Genomic DNA, 21,923 nt, shown 5'->3' with positions numbered 1-21,923 from the left:
CTAAATTGACCGTAGGTGTGAATGTGAGTGTGAATGGTTGTTTGTCTCTGTATCAGCCCTGCGATAACCTGGCGACTTGTCCAGGGTGTACCCTGCCTCTCGCCCATAGTCAGCTGGGATAGGCTCCAGCTTGCCTACGACCCTGTAGAACAGGATAAATGGCTACAGATGGATGGATGGATGGATGGATGGATGGATGGATGGATATATACACGCTTCAGAGCAATATGCTGCCATTTAGACAAAGTCTTTTTCAGGAAAGGCCTTCCTTCTTTCAGCAAGACAATGCCAAAACCACTTTCTGCACATATTAAAACTGCATGGCTCCATAGTAAAAGAGTCCAGGTGCTAGACTGGCCTGCCTGCAGTCCAGACCTGTCTCCCATTTAAAACATTTGGTGCATTATGAAACACAAAATCAGTATTGTAATCGAGTCACTCAACCTCAAGTCCAAGTCTAGTCTCGAGTCCCCAGTGTTCAAGTCCGAGTCAAGTCCAAGTCATTAAAGAAAATTTAGAGTTGAGTCCAAGTCGAGTCCACTATTGATCCAAGTCGAGTCTGAGTCAAATCCAAGAGGCTGTCCACATGGCAATGGATTCAGGTGAATCTGATAAAATTGTTTATCGTTTCGGCCTGGCGTCTACACAGCACCGGCGTTTTGGGTGCCCCAAAACGATATTTTTTGAGAACGGGTTCCAGAGTGGAAAAATCTGGCAACGGCGCCATTGCAAAGTCGTCTGGATGAGTAGAATGGATTTGTTTATGATGACGTCACAACCACATGACTAGAACAAGCAGCACTCTCGCTGTTTTGTATGAACCACTGCATTGTAGGGCTGTAACGATATGCGTATCGAAATCGAAATCGCGATACGCAGAGCCACGATCCGTATCGCGATACAAGAAGGCAGAATCGCGGTACACCCTTTCAAACTTCTCCTCAGCCCAAAAACAGAGGCGCTTCCAAACTTCAATTTATGAATACTTTACTTTTTATTTAAATGACATTTTAAACTTACTTAAATTACTTTTTTTTTTTATATCTATTAGTAAGTCGTTTTTTCGCCGACCTGCGACAATCTTCTGCGAGTCACGCAACGTCCACACTCGCCACTGACAGAGCATTCATTTCTTTTAAGCGGTCGCCATTCTGATTGTGACGCGGGGAGCGAATCTGTAAACAAGCAGCTCATTGGCTGGCTAGGTGTGCCACAAGCCAATCACAATCACTTGACCGGAAAGGCATGCAGTGTTGCCAGATTGGGCAGGTTTAGGTGCTTTTTGGCTGGTTTTGAACATATTTTGGGGTGGAAAACGTTAGCAATATCTGGCAACACTGAAGGCATGTCTGCTTGGGCGGAAGCCTTCTGCGGCAGTTACATTTTGACACGCGAGCAATGTTTCACCATAAAAATTCCGTAATTTCCATCTGTTTTCCGCGATCACAGAAAATCATTGGCCCTATGAGAGTGAGACAGTGAGAGAGCCACCCCCCCCAAAAAAAAAAATCTTAACGGATTTACACGATTTGGAAAAATGACTTTTTCAGAACCGAAAAAAACAGAGCTTCCGGCTCAACAGTATTATTTTGAGAAATAAAACAATCTTTGGATATACATTTGTTCATTTTTGCATACATATTACTCATTCTCTGCAGTGGTCTGAATTATTTGTTATTAAATAGTTAATGTAAGTAAGTAAATGTTAATAAGTCAAATTTACTACTTTAAAAAAACATTTTTAAAAAAATCGTGGGCGTATCGAATCGTGGGTCAAAAATCGCGATACGAATCGAATCGTGAGTTGGGTGTGTCGTTACAGCCCTACTGCATTGCATTCACTTTTGTATACAGCTTTTCTTTTAAATAAACAAGTAACTGAACCATTTCTTGAATTTCTTTTTTTATTGGATAAGACTGCTTTTCAAAATGTTCACACACAATAAGAAAATTAAGTTATATAAAACTATGCACACTAATAAAACTAATTTGTACACACAGAAGGCACGATTTCCTCGCGTAGTCGCAGCCATCTTCTTGTTGTTGTTGTGTGTTCCTGTGAGTGCTTCACACCGGGTAGAAGAAGGGGTTTATGCGCATGCATCCTACTTCTTCTATTGTTCTGGTGTCTCCGATGGGACCGTCTTACAGCGCACGTAGAGGTGTGGCATGTGTATTGCATCGTTTTCAGCAAGCGTTGCGTTGCCATATGTACCTGATATTTTACTGATCCGTTGCCCATGTGGACGCGATATTTTTTTTAATAAAATCTCGTTGCCGTTGTCGTGTGGATGTAGCCCAAGAATGAGACTCCAACTGTACGATTTGACCGTGGCTGTTCCTGCCTTTATGTGAAACTGTCTCTGCTACTGTGTTGGACTAACGTTACTACTTGACTGCCTCATTTTAGTTAATAGGCTACAGATAAAAAGCAGATAAAATATTCATTGCTCAGCAAGCCCTGCTATCAACAGGGAAAATAACAAAAGAGGGTTAACACTAGCTAGTTCATTGATCAGCAAGCAAGCCCCATCAACAGAGCAATGAACATAGCATGTCACTCACTTCTCTGGGTGGAGTCTTGCCAAATGACGATTGAAGTTCGAGGTTGTCCCCGTCGTCTCCTCGATAGTTCTTCTACATATAGAACACACAGCAGTGCATTTTTCCCCACTGCATGAGACGTTTGTATAAGCAAAGCGGACAGTCCTAGGGGCGCATTCTCTCCAGGCATTTTAGAACCATTAATGCTAGTTTGTTCCTGAACATGATATATGAACAGGTGAATGTGCATTCTCTTGCACAAAATTAGTATCAAAATTAATGTAGATATGAATATCTTGTGCCAAATTATTATGGCATGTTACAAAAAATAAAGAAAAAATCAGTTTTCTTCTCCAGTTTGCGAGTCAGAATGCGGTTAATGCACGAGTCCGAGTCCAAGTCATCAGTGCTCAAGTCCAAGTCAAATCACGAGTCCTTAAACTTAGGGCACAAGTCGGACTCGAGTACTACAAGCCTGCGCAAAATACAACAAAGGAGATTCTGAACTGTTAAGCAACTGAAATTGTATATGCTACTCAATGTCCCAGATTTAGTTGGTATGAAAAATACAAGTGGCGTATTTCCTGGTAAAATGCTCATCTCTTTCTTTCTTTCTTTCTTTCTTTCTTTCTTTCTTTCTTTCTTTCTTTCTTTCTTTCTATCTAGCTATATACTGTGTGTGTGTGTGTATATATATATATATATATGGGCGGCATGGTGGTGTAGTGGTTAGCACTGTTGCCTCACAGCAAGAAGGTCCTGGGTTCGAGTCCAGTAGCCAGTGAGGGCCTTTTGAGTTTGCATGTTCTCCCCGTGCCTGCGTGGGTTTCCTCCGGGTGCTCCGGTTTACCCCACAGTCCAAAGACATGCAAGTTAAGTTAATTGGTGGCTCTAAATTAACCGTAGGTGTGAATGGTTGTTTGTCTCTTTGTCAGCCCTGCGATGACCTGGCGACTTGTCCAGAGTGTACCCCGCCTCTCGCCCATGGTCAGCTGGGATAGGCTCCAGCTTGCCTGCTGCCCTGTAGAACAGGATAAGTGGCTACAGATAATGGATGGATGGAAATGTGTGTGTGTGTGAGAGAGAGAGGAAAGTTCTATCCACAGTTATTGGCACCCCTTGTAAAGATTAGTACAGTAAAAATAAATAAATAAATTTTAAAAAGGTTTAGAACAAATACACCTTTTGGTGAAGTAGCTTGGATTTTTTTAATTATTATATTTATTTATTCATGTATTTATTGGTATTTGATGAAGCTACTGCACCAAAAGGTGTTTTTATACTCAGTAAAACCTACACAGCTCATTTCCTTATAAAACTGCACACGTACCTGAGACTACTATTTTTTAAGCAAAGGGTCATCACACCAAATACTGGTCATGCCAAGCTGAGTGTTTGCGTGCTTGTGTAGAAAGATGTGTGTTAGGGGAAAGAGTTTTCAGAAAGTGAACTTGGAAGTGAAGAAAACTCTTCTGGCGCCCCCATCCTGCTGTGATGGAGCTCTCAGAGGATGAAGAGGTCACGTGACCGAGTCTGTCCGCTTCACTGCATTCTCCGCTTCACTGTGCTGAGGTGCCGCGAGCGTTTCGGCAGGATATATAAGTCTATTATATTTATTATTTATCATTGTAAATCAGGGTTAGGTTATAGTTGGTCATAATTGTTCAGCTTCTTTCTTTCATCTGGTTTTAACCATAACGGTGCGTGAAGAAGATTTAAGGTGGTAAATATGGAGAAAAGTGCGGACTTGGTTCAAGACTTGGACTGTGATGGTGATGATGATGATGGTGATGATCTCGAGTTCAACCAATTCGACGGTCTTCCCTTTTCCTCACGGTATTATAAACTGCTCAAGGAGAGAAAAGCTCTTCCAGTTTGGGGAGCCAAGTGTGAGTTCATGGACTACATCTCCAACAACCAGCTTGTTATTATAAGTGGCACAGCAAAAACTGGACAAAGCACTCAGGTCAGTGTTTCCCCTTTTCATTTTAATATATATATATATATATATATATATATATATATATATATATATATATATATATATATATATGAGTGATTCCACGCTTATGGGTACTGAAATGGGGACATGAACTTATTCACCTAAAACCATTTCTTTTTTTACCATCAGGTCACAAAACATGTAATCTTTAATGAATGATATGTTAAAAGATAACTTTAATTTTCTGAGATGTAATAAAAACATATTTATATGCCAAAGTCAAGCCTATTAGTTCCAAAATGATGTCTGTTACATTACTTATGTTACGATTGTCCATCTCGCGTCTGTTACAAATTAATTACAATCTAGCTATATACCATGTTAATCTTACTGAAAGAATGTGTATGTTTATTCTACTACACATGTTTATTAATTATATTTGCTAAAACATCACCTTCCTATGTTTCAGAAAGTAATTCTACATTGTTAAAATTGAGAATATATATGTCCACAACACTTCTGTTACGTTCTGGCTTTGGCATATAAATATGTTTTTATTACATCTCAGAAAATTAAAGTTATCTTTTAACATATCATTCATTAAAGATTACATGTTTTGTGACCTGATGGTAAAAAAAAAGAAATGGTTTTAGGTGAATTTTTAAAAATAAGTTCATGTCCCCATTTCAGTACCCATAAGCGTGGAATCACTCATATATATATATATATATATATATATATATATATATATATATATATATATATATACATACAAGGGAGTAACTTTGATTTTGACATTGGTGGGGACACAAAAGTGATCCAAGGCAGAACTTCTGAAAGGTGTTTTTTTTCCATTAGCAATCATAATGTAATGTCATGCAGATCTTATAGGTTAACGAGGGCAGCTGTGGCCTAATGGTTAGGGAGTTGGTCTTTGGATCCCAGGGTTGTAAATATTGTTGTTGTTTTTTTTAATTCAATATCTGTATTGTTTGACATTGGAGGGGGGGTGTCTCAAAATTCACTGACTGCCTTATTGAGACACTCATAAATAGGTGCTACTGGTGGCATTTTGTATTCTGTAATTAAGCTCAAATTTAGTTAAAATGATATTTGGATATATAATTTAGTGATTGCCTATTATAGCATGATTATGATTACATTAGTATTGCATTTGTAGTATACCCCCCATTTTTTTTGTCTTTTTGTTGCCCCTCCATTTTCCATATTATGTCTTTTTGTTGCCTGTTTCTGTGTTCGTAACGTGTGTTATGATTTTCACTGCAGATGTGCTTGTGACTTATTTTATGTTCATGCTGCAGTTACCAATATTCATCTGTAGGTGGCAGTAAAGGACCATGGATTTGTTGTATCTAGCCTAGCCTAGTAGCAGTAGAAAGAGGTCTCTGTAAAACGGTGAATGCAGCAGACTCAGCGGCTGTCACGCTGTTGATTCTGAAATGCAAGTCGCACATCTGCATGGCCATGCAGTAGCCTACATCTGACTACTTACATTCTGTAAAACCATTAGGTCTATAAATTTAACATTCATTCATCGAGGATATTATCTAACACCAAGTTACATTGCTCCAGCATTCCTTTTCTCTGCAGCTATGCAGTAGCCTAGCTCTGATGCATCCTGTCACGTTGCTAAACCTGCCTAAGAAGTCGCAGCAATACTTTTATGAAGGGTTTCCATACATCAAAAGGATTTTGTTGAGTTTTTAAAGCTCGACGGAAACCCTGCACTTACATTCTTGACTTTGAAGAAGAATGAACGAATGCCTCGTTTCTTGGGAGGGGGGCCGTCATCCATGATACTCAAGTCAGCATGCGAGTCTTAGGGCAAGCATGCATGGACATCGAAGTCCAGCTCAATTTGTAGGCTGACGGAGAGTGGGGGGTGCATGGGGTAGGTCAGGTGTGTACGTGTGAGATACAGGGGGTTGATGGGCGGGTAGTCACGGCTGCTGTGGGAAGTGTGCTGCTTTTACAGCAGATGGAGTGACAGCTGGGATAGCCAATCATGTAAGTTAGCGAGAAACAGGTAGCTAATCAGAGAATGATATCTACGTTAGAGGGGGGATATATTGAGTGCCACAAGGCTCTCCTGAACACGTTGATGTAATTTTTTTGTCTGTAGTGTAAAAAATGAGGACGCTAGAGCGAGTTAAAAACGAGTGACTTTTCTGATTTTGCAGTACAAGCACTGCCACATTTATAATGGGAGTCTATGGGGAAGTGCGCCTGTCCTCTCCTTACTTTCAGGCTTCGCATTCAAAAACTGTAGGGTTAATCGATAAGGGTCACTAATCTGTAGGTCGTTTATTTTAGACATATATCTAGTTATCTGTTCATTAGAAAAATAAGCCGTGTAGTCCGTCGGTTGAAATTGATCCATTTTGTATACGAGTGCAACAATATTCAGCTGTGTTGTTGACTGACAAGATGGCGGCTGTTTACATTCCAGCCGGGATTCGGTCACGTGACTGCAAGAGGTCTATTAGCAGTGTCATACATTTAACCCTTTGTGTGCCATATAATCATTGCTCAGGTTAGGACATCGGTTTTATTGATCGTGATTACACAGTAGCGGCTGAATATTGGTAGGGACACGTCCCTAGCGTCCCTACCCAAAATTACACCCTAGTATGTGTGTGTATATATATATATATATATATATATATATATATATATATATATATATATATATATATATATATGTGTGTGTGTATGTGTGTGTATGTGTATATATAATTTTTTTTAATATAACTTAAAAACAACTTGTAGCCTGCATCTATTTATAAGATAGTCTTAAGCATTTAATCTTCAGAATATCTCAAAGGTCAGAGCCACACAGAGCTATTATTGCTCTCAGAAATCATTTGACTTGAAAGCACCATGTAATTCCTGTTCAGTAAATCAGACTAAGCCGTCCATGTGAGCTAAATGTTCGCCAGTAAGCTGGGATTGTGATTGCGTGTGTCCTCCATATTCCTCCTGCAGGTCCCACAGTGGTGTGCAGAGTTCTGTCTGTCTGTGCAGTACCGGCACGGGACGGTGGTGTGCACTCAGTTCCACCGGCAGTGCATAGTAGATCTCGCCCTGCGTGTGGCCGATGAAATGGATGTGAACATTGGCCATGAAGTAGGATACATCATCCCTTTCCAGAACTGCTCCTCTGCCGACACTGTGCTGAGGTGCTTTTGACCTAAACTTTCTTTTGCTCACTCAACATGGTCACTTTTCTTTTGTATTCAGAACACTTCCCCCTGAATTTCTTCAGCAGCATCCCTTCCCCCCTACACACACAGGGGGGGTTTTCAAAGCTGTCTGCCTTGCTAAGAAAAGATAACAAAAGGCCCACAGGCTTGATTTTGGAGTCCTCTTTAACTAACAGCTGCCTTACCCCAACACAATCCATATGCTCCTGAGATGCCTTTAGAGTAGCCATTAGTCAGCCTGGCATACAAAGACTCTGATTAGAACAGCGGAGAGGATCAGACTTAATGAAAACACTGTCCTCGGTAATTACATGAGTAAATTACCATCAGAGTATTCCCTGTCTGACATCATTAAGCTCATTTAAATGTCAAGTGCCTGGCGGGCCAGATACTTTGCATTTTTTTTTCCTTTACTTTGCATGGTTTTAATTTTTGCTTTTTAATTTTTGTTTATATGTGAGTTATAGATTAGGGTTTGCATAATTACACATAAATGGCTTCCCTTTTTATGACTTAAATTTTTAATGTTATGCTTTGCTGAGGTTGATGCTGTTGTGAAAATATGTTCAGTTTTAGTAAATTAGTATTGAAATAATGGGGTGGCACAGTGGTGTAGTGGTTAGCACTGTCGCCTCACAGCAAGGTCCTGGGTTTGAGCCCAGTGGCTGATGGGGGCCTTTCTGTGCGGAGTTTGCATGTTCTCCCTGTGGCCACGTGGGTTTCCTCCGGGTGCTCCAGTTTCCCCCACAGTCCAAAGACATGCAGGTTAGGTTAACTGGTGACTCTAAGGCCCTGTCCACACGGCAACGGATTCAGGTGACTCCGATACAATTGCTTATCGTTTAGGCCTGGCGTCCACACGGCACCGGCGTTTTGGGTGCCCAAAACGCAATCTTTTTGAGAACGGGTTCCAGAGTGGAAAGATCTGGCAACGTTGCCGTTGTGAAGTTGTCTGGATGAGTAAAACGGATTTGTTTACGATGACGTCACAACCACATGACTGTGAGTGCTTCATGCCGGGTAGAAGTGTAACGAATATCACCAGGAAAAAGCCTTACAGAGCACTAGTGAGAGTGAAACACGAGCTTGGATATTATTATTATTATTATTATTATTATTATTATTATTATTATTATTATGTTCAGTGTTAGTTCACAGTAGTAATGCAAGAAGCAGAATAGTGACAGTAATAGTGAAGCAAAAACATGCAATTGTACAAACACTGCAGCTCTACAGCAAAATATTCATTTATGAAATGGTCTGATTCTTAACACCAGTAGTGCCAATGATCTCATTGCGATGCGAGTTGTCAACAAATCCTATAACTTGATTCATGAAACGCGCTTACAAAATATTTTCACTGTGAATATTTATTATGTAATGGTGCAAAGTGAGAGAGAGAGAGAGAGAGAGAGAGAGAATAGCCCTTAGGGCAGAGTCAATCCCACCAGCAAAACTAGGGGGAAAAAAGAGCGATCTCACCTCTTCAGATGATGGTTTAAGTCCTAGAATACATTCCTCAAAAAAGCAAATTAATCCATCAACGTGTATATCATTCAATTCATTCCGGACCATTAAAGACGCCGCCTTCCGCGTACGTCATCCTCGCCGCCATATTGGAAAGGTCAAAGTAGAGAATAAAGATTAGCTGCGTTTAACTATACCAACAGGTTTACCGTCCAAACGAGATCACATGGGATTACCTTTCACAGGTGAGAAACAACAAATTAATCCATCAACGTGTAGTATTCAATTTATTCCAGACCATTAAAGACTCCGCCTTCCGCGTACGTCATCCTCGCCGCCATATTGGAAAGGTCAAAGCGGAGAATAAAGATTAGCTGCGTTTAACTGTACCAACAGGTTTACCGTCCAAACGAGATCACATGGGATTACCTTACAGGTGAGACTGGAAAAATACTTTTCATTGTATTTGGTCATTATAATGTAATTTTCCGAACAGATTTTCCTGACTTTGTGGCTAATATGAAGTCTCGCGCATAATAGTTTATGCGCATGCGTCCTTACTTCTTCTATTCCCATACGAAAAAGAACAGTAAAGAACTTATAAGAGTTTACCACTGTCTTAGTAGTAAATCCTTATAAATATAAGGATACATCCTTATAAGGATTTATAAATAAATATATATGCCATGTATGATTTACTCCTGAAAGTGGCTCATTTTGCATTTTCCTCATACAAATTTTTTATGAAAATCTAGTATGTATGAAGTGAACATTGTGCATGGTTTTTACAGATAATGTGTATGATGAATTACACCGTCTTTGTATGCTTCATGTAATGTTTGTAGTTTTAAATTATATTTTACAGTTTAAAATGCATATGCCTTTTATATGTAAATCCACATATGTTTGTGTTGGATTTACATATAAAAGGCATATACATTTTAAACTGTAAAATATAATTTAAAACTACAAACATTACGTGAAGCATACAAAGACGGTGTAATTCATCATACACATTATCTGTAAAAACCATGCACAATGTTCACTTCATACATACTAGATTTTCATAAAAAATTTGTATGAGGAAAATGCAAAATGGGCCACTTTCAGGAGTAAATCATACATGGCATATTTATTTATAAATCCTTATAAGGATTTACTACTAAGACAGTGGTAAACTCTTATAAGTTCTTTACTGTTCTTTTTCGTATGGGTTGTTCTGGTGTCTCCGAAGGGACCGTCTTACAGCGCCCCTAGAGGTGTGGCATGTGTATTGCATCGTTTTCAGCAAGCGTTGCGTTGCCATATGGACCCGATATTTTACTGATTGTTGCCCATTTGGACGCGATATATTTTTAAATAACATCTCGTTGCCGTTGTCGTGTGGATGTAGCCTAAATTGACCGTAGGTGTGAATGTGAGTGTGAATGGTTGTTTGTCTCTATGTATCAGCCCTGCGATGATCTGGCGACTTGTCCAGGGTGTACCCCGCCTCTCGCCCATAGTCAGCTGGGATAGGCTCCAGCTTGCCCGCAACCCTGCACAGGATAATGAAAAGAAGACATTAAATGGTACCACAGTGTGGATTGACACCAATATATCATTTGCTCTTGTCACATCAATATTAAAAATAATCAGTATATGCATTGTATGATAATTTTGTTAATTGACCCTTTTCAGGTACTGCACTGATGACATGCTGCTTTGTGAGATGATGTCAGACCCTCTGTTGGAGCAGTATGGTGTGGTGTTGATCGATCAGGCTCAGGAGCGCACAGTCAGCACGGACCTCCTACTCGGCCTGCTCAAAGATGTGTTGGTAGCGCGACCTGAGCTGCGTCTGGTCATCCTCACTGCACCTCACTCCTCCGACAAGCTGCTGCACCACTACAGAAACGTTCCTCTGATCCAGCTTGCAACAGAAGGACCCTCTGAAATGGTGTATGGCACTGGGAGGAGAGGTGTGAAAGACTATTTGTATGCCTCTCTCCAACTGGCTATGGAAATCCATCAGTCTCAAGAGCATGGAGATATTATTGTGTTTCTGGCTACTGAACAAGTAAGATGATGTTGACAAATTTATTTAGAAGCTCTAGTAGTGATAAAAGAGCTTGGATATTTATTTGAGTTTTAGTTGAATGATGAGTTTTGAAAGTTGTAGTGGAGCAGATTGCCTGTCTGTTTTTATAAGTTTTTCTTTAAGCTTCTGTGCACCTATACAAATGACTGCAAGTGACTTCTTGTGCCTTGGGTGCAAATGGTCATATTTTCATGTCAATGTCTCCTCACTCCATCATTCCTCCTTCTCTTTCTCAAAGGAGATTGAATGTGCTCATGCCATCTTACGAAGGGAAGGGGCCGGTGTGGCTTCATCGCTAGGTGAGCTCATGCCTGTGTCTGTCTATCCAGAGCAGGAGCACAGTGTCCCTGTGCTTACAGAAGAGGAGGGGAGGTGCAGGAGAGTCTTCCTCACTTGCGGTCCAACTGAAGACTTATTCTGGGCCATGCATAGCATTCGTTACATCATTGATGCTGGAGTGCAAAAAAGATATGTATGTGGTAATATTACAATTAAATTATTGACTTTGGTAATGATGATTGTATATTGAGTTGGTTGATATTTGATTGATTCTTGAGGTCTAAAGACATTATATTTCACAGGTGTACAACCCTCGAATCAGAGCCAGCTCTATTGTTATTAAACCAATCAGCAAAAGCCAAGCCGAATGCCGCAAACAGCTGATTGGTCCAACAGGTAATGCAACAGTCTCACATAGCCGAAATCACTTCACAGTAGACACCGGTAGATGATTTTTGGCCTTCTGGGGGTCAACTGGCACACATTCCGGACCCTTCCCTAGGAATATGTGAGAGCCGGGGAGCTGCCTTGACAACCAGAAGGTCGTGGTTTCCATCCCCAGAAAGTTTGGTCATGTTGAAACTTGACATGAGTCAAGCACCGGATTAATTCATCCGTTGCAACCATGAAGGCGTCCTTGAGGCATATGTGAGACTTACATGTGTTAGGGTTTTGCTGGGATTCGAACCTGGTTCGTTGGTGTGATGATCCAGCAAACCCCCACTAGGCCACCAGGGGAATGACTCAAATGCAGAGGCGTGAGGCGGAAGTAGAAAAAGTAACAAAAGGTTTATTTATACTATGTACACTATATACAATCCAGGGCAAAACAAAAAAAACAAAAAACAAAAACAAAGAGTATAATTCAAAAAGAAAAAGGCAAAAATGCAAAAGCTCAGAAGATCCACAAAACACAGTACAAAGGAAACTGGAGATAAACATAACAGCACAAAGACTCCGTGACAAGAGGACTGAACTCAGGGGTATAAATACACAAACTAATTAAGCACACAGGTGAAGATAATTAGGACTAACAGGCAATTAACAAAAACACAAAACACAGGAACAGTGGCGGCCTCTAGAGGCCAAAATAAACAAGACACGAAAAGGAAATAACAGCGGCCTCTAGAGGCCAAAACAGTCCAAGTCCTAACAGGACCCCCCCCTCTAGGAGCGTCTCCTGACGTTCCCAGGGCGATCCGGATGGGCCGAATGGAAGTCCCGACACAGTTCTTTATCTAGGACATCCCGAGCAGGAACCCAGCAGCGCTCCTCAGGACCATAGCCCTCCCAGTCCACCAGATATTGCAACCCGCCGCGGACCCGGCGGGAGTCAAGCAGGCGATGCACAGTGAACACAGTCTGCCCCTGGAAGATGCGGGGGGGTGGGGGGTTCCTAGGGGCAGGGGCATACGTAGACGTCAGTACAGGCCGCAACAGGGAAACATGGAAAGTGGGGTTGATCCTCAGAGTCCGGGGCAACTGGAGACGGTAGGAGACAGGGTTCACCCTGCGCACCACCTTGAAGGGGCCAATGTAGCGAGGAGCAAGCTTGCGGTTCTCCACCCGCAGCGGAAGGTCCTTAGTGGACAGCCAAACCCGCTGCCCAGGGCGGAAAGTGTGTGCAGGTCTTCTGTGGCGGTTGGCCTGAGTCTGGTTGGTTTTGGAGGTCTGTATGAGGGTCTCCCTGACCTTGCTCCAGGTCTTGCGACACCGTCTCACATATTGGTTGACCGAGGGCACCCCCGCGTCCTCCTCCTGGTCCGGGAACAGAGGTGGCTGGAACCCGAATTGGCACTGGAATGGCGACAGCTTGGTGGCCGATGACTGCAGGGTGTTGTGGGCGTACTCTGCCCATGGCAGCCAGGTGCTCCACGATGTCGGGTTATCCATAGCCAGGCCTCGCAGGGTGGTTTCCAGGTCCTGGTTGAGCCTCTCCGTCTGACCATTGGACTGTGGGTGAAACCCAGAGGAGAGGCTGGCAGTGGCTCCGATGACCTTGCAGAACCCGTGCCACACTCGGGAGGAGAACTGGGGCCCTCGGTCTGAGACGATGTCCTGTGGAAGACCAAAGACTCGGAAGACATGATTAAATATAAGTTTCGCTGTTTCAAGAGCAGAGGGGAGTTTGCACAGAGGTATGAAGCGGCAGGCCTTGGAGAATCTGTCAACAATGACCAAAATGACCATGTTACCTTGTGACTCAGGGAGACCCGTGATGAAGTCGACTGCCACGTGGGACCAGGGACGCCGGGGAATGGTCAGAGGATGCAGGAGACCCTGGGGACGCTGTCGTGGGTTCTTGGTTCTGGTGCAAACCTCACAGGACAGGACAAATGACCTTACTTCCTGCTCCATGTTAGGCCACCAGAAGCGTCTTTTCAGGAAGTCCAGGGTCCTCCGAGCTCCCGGGTGGGCGGTGAGAGGGGAAGAGTGACCCCACTGGAGAACCTTGGCCCGGGCTTGATGTGGGACGTACAAGAGGCCCGGTGGCCCCGTCCCAGGACCGGGGTCCTGGCGTTGGGCTAGTCGAACAGCCTCCTCAATACCCCAGCGGACAGGGGCCACAATCCGGGACACCGGGATAATAGGCCCGACTTCATTCTCCCTGTTAGTGGCAGAGAACAGCCTGGACAGTGCGTCAGGTTTGGTGTTCTTGGAGCCGGGACGGTACAAGAGGGTGAAGTCAAACCGACTGAAAAACAGGGCCCACCTAGCCTGTCGAGGGTTCAGTCTCTTGGCTTGCTGGAGGTACTCCAGGTTCTTGTGGTCAGTCCAAACCAGGAATGGATGTTGCGCTCCCTCCAGCCAGTGCCTCCACTCCTCAAGGGCCAGTTTGACCGCTAGCAGTTCTCGATCCCCCACATCGTACCGGGACTCCGCAGGACTCAAGCGGTGGGAGAAGTAAGCGCAGGGGTGCAGCTTTCCTTCCGAACGTTGAGAGAGTACCGCGCCGACACCACTGTCCGAGGCGTCCACCTCCACGATGAATGGTTGGGAGGTGTCCGGGAGGACCAGAATGGGTGCCGTGCAGAAGCGGGCCTTGAGGTCTTTGAACGCCTTTTCTGCCTGAGGAGACCAGCCATAAGATCCACCTGTCCCTTTGGTGAGGTCTGACATGGGTGCTGCCACAGAACTGAAGTTCCTGATGAACTTGCGGTAGAAGTTAGCGAATCCTAAGAACCGCTGAACCTCCTTAACGGACTTGGGAGTAGGCCAGTCCCGGACGGCCAGGGTCTTGGCAGGGTCCATTTGGAGTTGGCCTGTCCGTACAATAAATCCCAGAAAGGAGACCTCGGGAACATGAAATTCGCATTTCTGGGCCTTGGCGAACAGATTGTTCTGTAGCAGCCTCTGGAGAACCTGGCGGACATGGTGGCGGTGCTCCTGCACGGTCTTGGAAAAGATAAGGATGTTATCAAGGTAGACAAAGACGTACAGGTTAATCATGTCCCTTAAGACGTCGTTGATTAGGGCCTGAAAAACAGCTGGTGCGTTGGTGAGTCCAAAGGGCATCACCTGGTATTCGTAGTGCCCAGACGGGGTGTTAAAGGCAGTCTTCCACTCGTCTCCCTGTCGGATACGGATGAGGTGGTATGCGTTCCGTAGGTCCAACTTGGTGAAGACGGTGGCGCCTTGGAGCAGGTCGAAAGCAGTGGACATCAGCGGAAGGGGATATCGGTTGCGCACAGTGATCTTGTTCAGGCCCCTGTAGTCAATACATGGTCGAAGCTCCCCATCCTTCTTGCCGACAAAGAAGCCGGCACCAGCAGGTGAGGTGGAGGGTCGAATGAACCCAGAGACCAGAGCATCTTTGAGGTATTCCTCCATGGCCTTGCGTTCTGGCTGAGAGAGGGAAAACAGTCTGCCACGAGGAGGGGTAGTCCCAGGGAGCAAGTCGATGGCACAGTCGTAGGCCCGGTGCGGAGGAAGAACGGCGGCCCTGCTCTTGCTGAATACCTCCTTGAGATCCCAGTACTCTGTGGGAACTTGAGATAACTCTGTGAGATCAGGGGGCTCGGCAGGAGACACAGGAGAGCTAGAGAGCAGACAAGAGGCATGGCATGCAGGGCCCCATTCCACAAACTGGCTTGTTACCCAGTCTATGCGAGGGTTGTGGCGAGTAAGCCAAGGAAGGCCTAGAATAACTGGGAACTCAGGTGAAGGAATCAGGTGCAGGGATATTTCTTCCTTGTGACCTTGAGACTGGAGGAAGACTGGAGAAGTAACTTGAGTGACTCTTCCATCACCTAACGCTTGGCCATCGAGGGCAGACACAGACAGAGGGACTTCAAGAGGTGCAGTAGGTATATTGATGCTTTGGGCGAAGTGAATATCCATAAAGTTCCCAGCCGCCCCTGAGTCTATCAAAGCTTGACAAGAGTGGACAGACTCACCCCAGGAGATGGAGACCGGGATGTAGATTCCTTGGCCAGGGAGTCCGGGAGAGAGGGTAGGCCCCGTCACAACCCTCCCTCGGCTGGACGGGGCGGTCCTTTTCCCAAGAGTTCGGGACATGATGCTCGGAAGTGACCAGGCTTGCCACAGTAGATGCAGCACTTGTCCCTCCTTCTGCGCTCCCTCTCAGATGCGGAGAGGCGAGTACGACCCACTTGCATGGGTTCTGGACAGTCACTGAAGGAGGTAGACGGTCTCCAGGTAGAGGTAGGGAGGCTGGGGGGGCTCAAGGCTTGGTGGCATTCTCTCATCCTGTTGTCCAGACGAATAGCATGTGAGATGAGGGTTTCGAGGTCACTTGGGCATCCAATAGAGGCCAGACCGTCCTTGATGGGGTCAGACAGACCATGGTGGAAGGCTGACACCAGGGCAGTCTCGTTCCATCCACTTACTGCTGCGAGTGTTCGGAACGAGATGGCGTAATCTGCGACGCTTCCTCCTTGCCGGATGGACATGAGCTTTCGGGCTGCGTCGGTACTGATGTCTGCCTGATCGAAGACCCGAAGCATCTCTTCAGAAAACAGCTGGAAATCAAAGCACTCAGGTCCCTGTCTTTGCCAGATAGCAGTAGCCCAGGCTCGCGCCTTACCAGCTAATAAGGTGATCACAAAGGCAATCTTGCGGCGATCCGTAGTGTAGGTGGTAGGCTGAAGCTCAAAGGTGAGTTGACACTGGGTAAGGAACTCTCGGCACTCACTGTGCTTGCCGTCATACCTCTGTGGTGCAGGAAGGCTGGGTTCGCAAGGTGAAGAAGGCAGCATGGCAGGAGGCACTGGAGCAGGAGTGGGAGCTGGATCAGGAGCAGGAACTGGATCAGGAGATGCAGGCAGAGATGTCAGCTGTGCCAGGGTTTTCCCAATTTGCTGAAGCAGTTCCTCGTGGCGAGCAAGGGCCTCACGTTGGCTGGTGAGCGTACGTCCATGAGCGTCCATGGTCGCTCCGAAGCGTGTCAAAGCTGCTATAATTCCCTGAAGGTTGGCCGGGTAGACAGTTGAAGCAGCCTCTGCTGAGTCGGTCATGACGGAGTCTTTCTGTTAGGGTTTTGCTGGGATTCGAACCTGGTTCGTTGGTGTGATGATCCAGCAAACCCCCACTAGGCCACCAGGGGAATGACTCAAATGCAGAGGCGTGAGGCGGAAGTAGAAAAAGTAACAAAAGGTTTATTTATACTATGTACACTATATACAATCCAGGGCAAAACAAAAAAAACAAAAAACAAAAACAAAGAGTATAATTCAAAAAGAAAAAGGCAAAAATGCAAAAGCTCAGAAGATCCACAAAACACAGTACAAAGGAAACTGGAGATAAACATAACAGCACAAAGACTCCGTGACAAGAGGACTGAACTCAGGGGTATAAATACACAAACTAATTAAGCACACAGGTGAAGATAATTAGGACTAACAGGCAATTAACAAAAACACAAAACACAGGAACAGTGGCGGCCTCTAGAGGCCAAAATAAACAAGACACGAAAAGGAAATAACAGCGGCCTCTAGAGGCCAAAACAGTCCAAGTCCTAACAACATGGGCTATCAGAGGTTACCATAGCATTCCGTTGCAACCATCAAGCTCAAAATGTTCAAGGAACAACATTCAGCAGAAAGTAAAAAGTTTGCCAAGGGGGCGTGGCATATTTCATCTTGTTGTGGTTATGCCGGTATTACAGTCGTGAAAACCGTACACATGCTGTCATTGCCGTAAGGCCATACATTGCTATATGTCGCGGCCGCCATTGGTTTATCGGCATCTTCTGTCGTTACCATCGTGGCTGCCGTGACTTCATTTGAATATTTACTCCTCCCAAATTTATGCAACGGATCACCTCCAAAATCTGCCGGAATGGCCACGGTAGCCCCAGCCATGGTTCTCACAGATCTACTGGCTATATGTGACCTCATCTTAAGTGAATAAAACAAGTAGTATATTTACATGTACACTAATATTCCACTGTTCTGAATATGTCAGTATTAGGAATTTGATACAAGTCATGCAAACAGCATATTCCGTTTGGATATTCCAAATTTGGCCTTATTCTGAATTGAGCATTTTCCGATTAAGATGTGGGATATGCTGATATTATTCAGGTTTTAGGAGCATTCTTTGGACATGTATACAGCGCATTCAGAATATGTGTCTCAGTTGGGGTTTTTATGGCAGTTTGCGACACATAGCCTTTCAAGTGTTCATGGTCTACAGCTGTGTGTTGTATACAAACCAGCTAGACAACAATTGCAAGGTAAATGCATGCAAACAGGAATATCCATCCATCCATCCATCCATCCATCCATCCATCCATCCATCTGTAGCTGCTTATCCTGTGCAGGGCTGCGGGCAAGCTGGAGCTAATCCCAGCTGACTATGGGCGAGGGGTGGGGTACACCCTGGATAAGTTGCCAGGTCATCGCAGGACTGACACAAAGGCCAAGTTTACATTAGACCATATCTGTCTCGTTTTCTTCGCGGATGCACTGTCCGTTTACATTAAAACGCCTGGAAACGCTGGGAAACGGGAATCCGCCAGGGTCCACGTATTCAATCCAGATCGTGTCTGGTCCAGTGCTGTGTAAACATTGAGAATACGCAGATACGCTGCGCTGAGCTCTAGCTGGCGTCGTCATTGGACAACATCACTGTGACATCCACCTTCCTGATTCGCTGGCGTTGGTCATGTGACGCGACTGCTGAAAAACGGCGCGGACTTCCGCCTTGTATCACCTTTCATTAAAGAGTATAAAAGTATGAAAATACTGCAAATACTGATGCAAATACTGCCCATTGTGTAGTTATGATTGTCTTTAGGCTTGCCATCCTTCCACTTGCAAGTGGTAAGTGATATGCGCTGGGATCACACACACAGCGTCTCAGTCCCGAATCACTGCTCATGCACTTCACTCGCGCGCTCTGTGAGCTGCGCAGGGCCGGAGTACGCACCCTCCAGAGGGCACTCGCTGTTCAGGGCGGAGTGATTTGGAGCGCAGGATGCCTGCGGAGCTGAGCGTATCCGTGTATTGGTGTTGCTGTGTGCACGCGAATCTTGTATTGGTGTTGCTGTGTGCACGCTAATCGTTTTAAAAACGTTAATCTGATGATCCGCTGATACGGTCTAATGTAAACCCCACCAAAGAGACAAACAACCATTCACACTCACTCCTATGGTCAATTTAGAGCCACCAATTAGTCTAACCTGCATGTCTTTAGACTGTGGGGAAAACCGGAGCACCCGGAAGAAACCCACACAGACACAGGGAGAACATGCAACTCCACACAGAAAGACCCCCATTGGCCACTGGGCTCGAACCCAGGACCTTTTTGCTGTGAGGCGACAGTGCAAACCACTACACCACTGTGCCATCTGTAAACATTATTAGTGGATATTTATTTTTATTAGCCATGTAAACTGCTTAGGATGAATATTGTCTTTTTCTGAATAAGGTCAAAACCTGGAATGTTTTCTAATGACTTTTGTGAATATCTTTTTAGCTCTTATTCCTGTGTAATATGAACAGCGGTGTTGATTTTAGGGAAATGTTTCTGTTTGTACCTGGAGAACACGCCTCTTCCAAATGAGAATGTGCCTCACATCCTGGAGTCTGACATCACTTCCACGGTGCTTTTCCTTAAGAGGATGGAAATTGCTGGCTTGGGTCACTGTGATTTCATCGATAGGCCAGGTGAGACACACTCTCAACCACACACACTCATAAACACTCTACACCTGCAAGCAAGAAAGCCCATGATGCATCCATACGTCAAGTATATTCTTTCTACAAAGGTTTCAATACCTACAGTTTAGCCATAGAATTTACGATTTTTGACCCTTTGCTATAGTGATGCAAGAGACCTTTGAAAACATCACTTTTTTGCTTTCTCAGCTCAACAGAAAAGCCAACTTACTGAAAGAGAAAGGACACAAGTTGTGCAAGACATTTCTAGCTGTACGAACCTAGAATTCACAAACCTCAAGCCAATAGAAACCAAACAGGCAACACAGGGGTGTCTTCAGTTGATTAAAAAAAATGAAGCAGCAGTTATACCAGGCTTTGTTGTTGGTTTTTTTTAATAGTTGCTCAGTGCACATCTGTGGAAAAAAAAACGTTACTTCTGCATTCTGTCCAGAATCAGACCTGTCCTAACCAACATACTGTTGATGATCAGTATGAGGATCATGTGACCAGTTGGTCTCCTATCAAAGAAATCTGTATGGATCTAAGTGGAAGAAATTGACATAGGTGACCTGTATGCAAAAAGGTGGAATGTGCTTTTTAATTTTATTAAAATGGCTATTTTGCATTGCTGCATCAACAGGCAGGATGTTCATGATAAGCATGCTCCGTTTCACCATTTAATATTTTTTCAGTATGTGAACTATCATCTCATCTCATCTCATTATCTCTAGCCACTTTATCCTGTTCTACAGGGTCACAGGCAAGCTGGAGCCTGTCCCAGCTGACTACGGGCAAAAGGCAGGGTACACCCTGGACAAGTCGCCAGGTTATCACAGGGCTGACACATAGACACAGACAACCATTCATACTCACATTCACACCTACGGTCAATTTAGGCTACATCCACACGACAACAGCAACAAGATTTTTTTTTTTTAAATATCGCGTCCACATGGGCAACGGCTCAGTTAAATTTCAGGTCCATATGGCAACGCAACGCTTGCTGAAAACGATGCAATACACATGCCACACCTCTAGGTGCGCTGTAAGACGGTCCCATCGGAGACACCAGAACAATAGAAGTAGACGCATGCGCATAACTGTGCATGCGCACAGTGACTATCCCTGTCACTGTCACACGCACACACTTTCTCACTCCCTATCCTATGGATATAGTCCCTTTAAATCACGTGGTCGTTTTTTGAATGGAGACTCGGAAAGAGGAATGAACGGCCCTTTTTGAGGAATGTATTGTCGGACTTAAACCAACATCTGAAGAGGTGAGATCGCTCCTTTTTTTTTTTCCCTATTTTTGCTGGCGGGATTGACTCTGCCCTAAGGGCTATTCTCTCACTCTCTCTCTCTCTCTCTCTCTCTCTCTCTCTCTCTCACACTTTACACCATTACACAATAAATATTCACAGTGAAAATATTTTGTAAGCGTGTTTCATGAACCAAGTTATAGGATTTGTTGACAACTCGCATCGAGTTCGTTACACTTCTACCCGGCGTGAAGCACATGTGGTTGTGACGTCATCGTAAACAAATCCGTTCTACTCATCCAGACGACTTCGCAACGGCTCCGTTGCCAGATTTTTCCACTCTGGAACCCGTTCTCAAAAGATTTCGTTTTGGGGCACCCAAAACGCCGGTGCCGTGTGGACACCAGGCCGAAACGATAAACAATTTTATCAGATTCACCTGAATCCGTTGCCGTGTGGACAGGGCCTTAGAGTCACCAGTTAACCTAACCTGCATGTCTTTGGACTGTGGGGGAAACCGGAGCACCCAGACACAGGGAGAACATGCAAACTCCACACAGAAAGGCCCTCGTTGGCCACGGGGCTCGAACCCAGACCTTCTTGCTGTGAGGCAACAGCGCTAACCACTACACCACCGTGCCGCGTGAACTATCATAATTGGTTTTAATATATTGAATATGTTTTGTCCCTATTTGGGCAGACATGTTGATTTTTATTCATTTGCTATTTCCCCTTCATAACAATAATAATAATTTTATACTGTACTCAAGCTCAGATAAATATACAGTATATTATCAGTAAATATATTTTGCTAAAGTTTTTTGTATGGACATGCACATATGTCAGTTTTGTGACACTTCTGTAAAGTAAACTTATACACTCAGCTTGTTGCTTCGAAGTTTACATTTACTTTTGTTTCCCTCAGTCTGCAGGAATTTTATTGCCACTTTTGTGCTTGTCAGAAAAATACTCTCATCCTGAGAGTTATTAGTGCAGGGT

At 44.4% G+C, this 21,923-nt stretch overlaps 1 protein-coding gene across 1 annotated transcript in view; it reads left to right on the top strand.

Annotated features, from left to right (window-relative positions):
• Nucleotides 1-4,273: 4,273 nt before the first annotated feature.
• Nucleotides 4,274-21,923, top strand: part of dhx32b (DEAH (Asp-Glu-Ala-His) box polypeptide 32b) — a 78,438-nt gene continuing 60,788 nt past the window's right edge. Inside the window, exons 1-6 of the mRNA XM_060932803.1 lie at nt 4,274-4,510; nt 7,493-7,686; nt 10,858-11,236; nt 11,496-11,729; nt 11,839-11,932; nt 19,519-19,668. Coding sequence (XP_060788786.1) covers nt 4,274-4,510; nt 7,493-7,686; nt 10,858-11,236; nt 11,496-11,729; nt 11,839-11,932; nt 19,519-19,668 — 1,288 coding nt within the window. The remainder of the gene's footprint in view (nt 4,511-7,492; nt 7,687-10,857; nt 11,237-11,495; nt 11,730-11,838; nt 11,933-19,518; nt 19,669-21,923) is intronic.

The sequence above is a fragment of the Neoarius graeffei genome, chromosome 11 (assembly GCF_027579695.1).
Source record: "Neoarius graeffei isolate fNeoGra1 chromosome 11, fNeoGra1.pri, whole genome shotgun sequence".
NCBI classification, from domain to species: Eukaryota; Metazoa; Chordata; class Actinopteri; order Siluriformes; family Ariidae; genus Neoarius; species Neoarius graeffei.
Note: the sequence above shows the minus strand (reverse complement) of the source record. Positions and strands in the feature narration are given on the sequence as shown.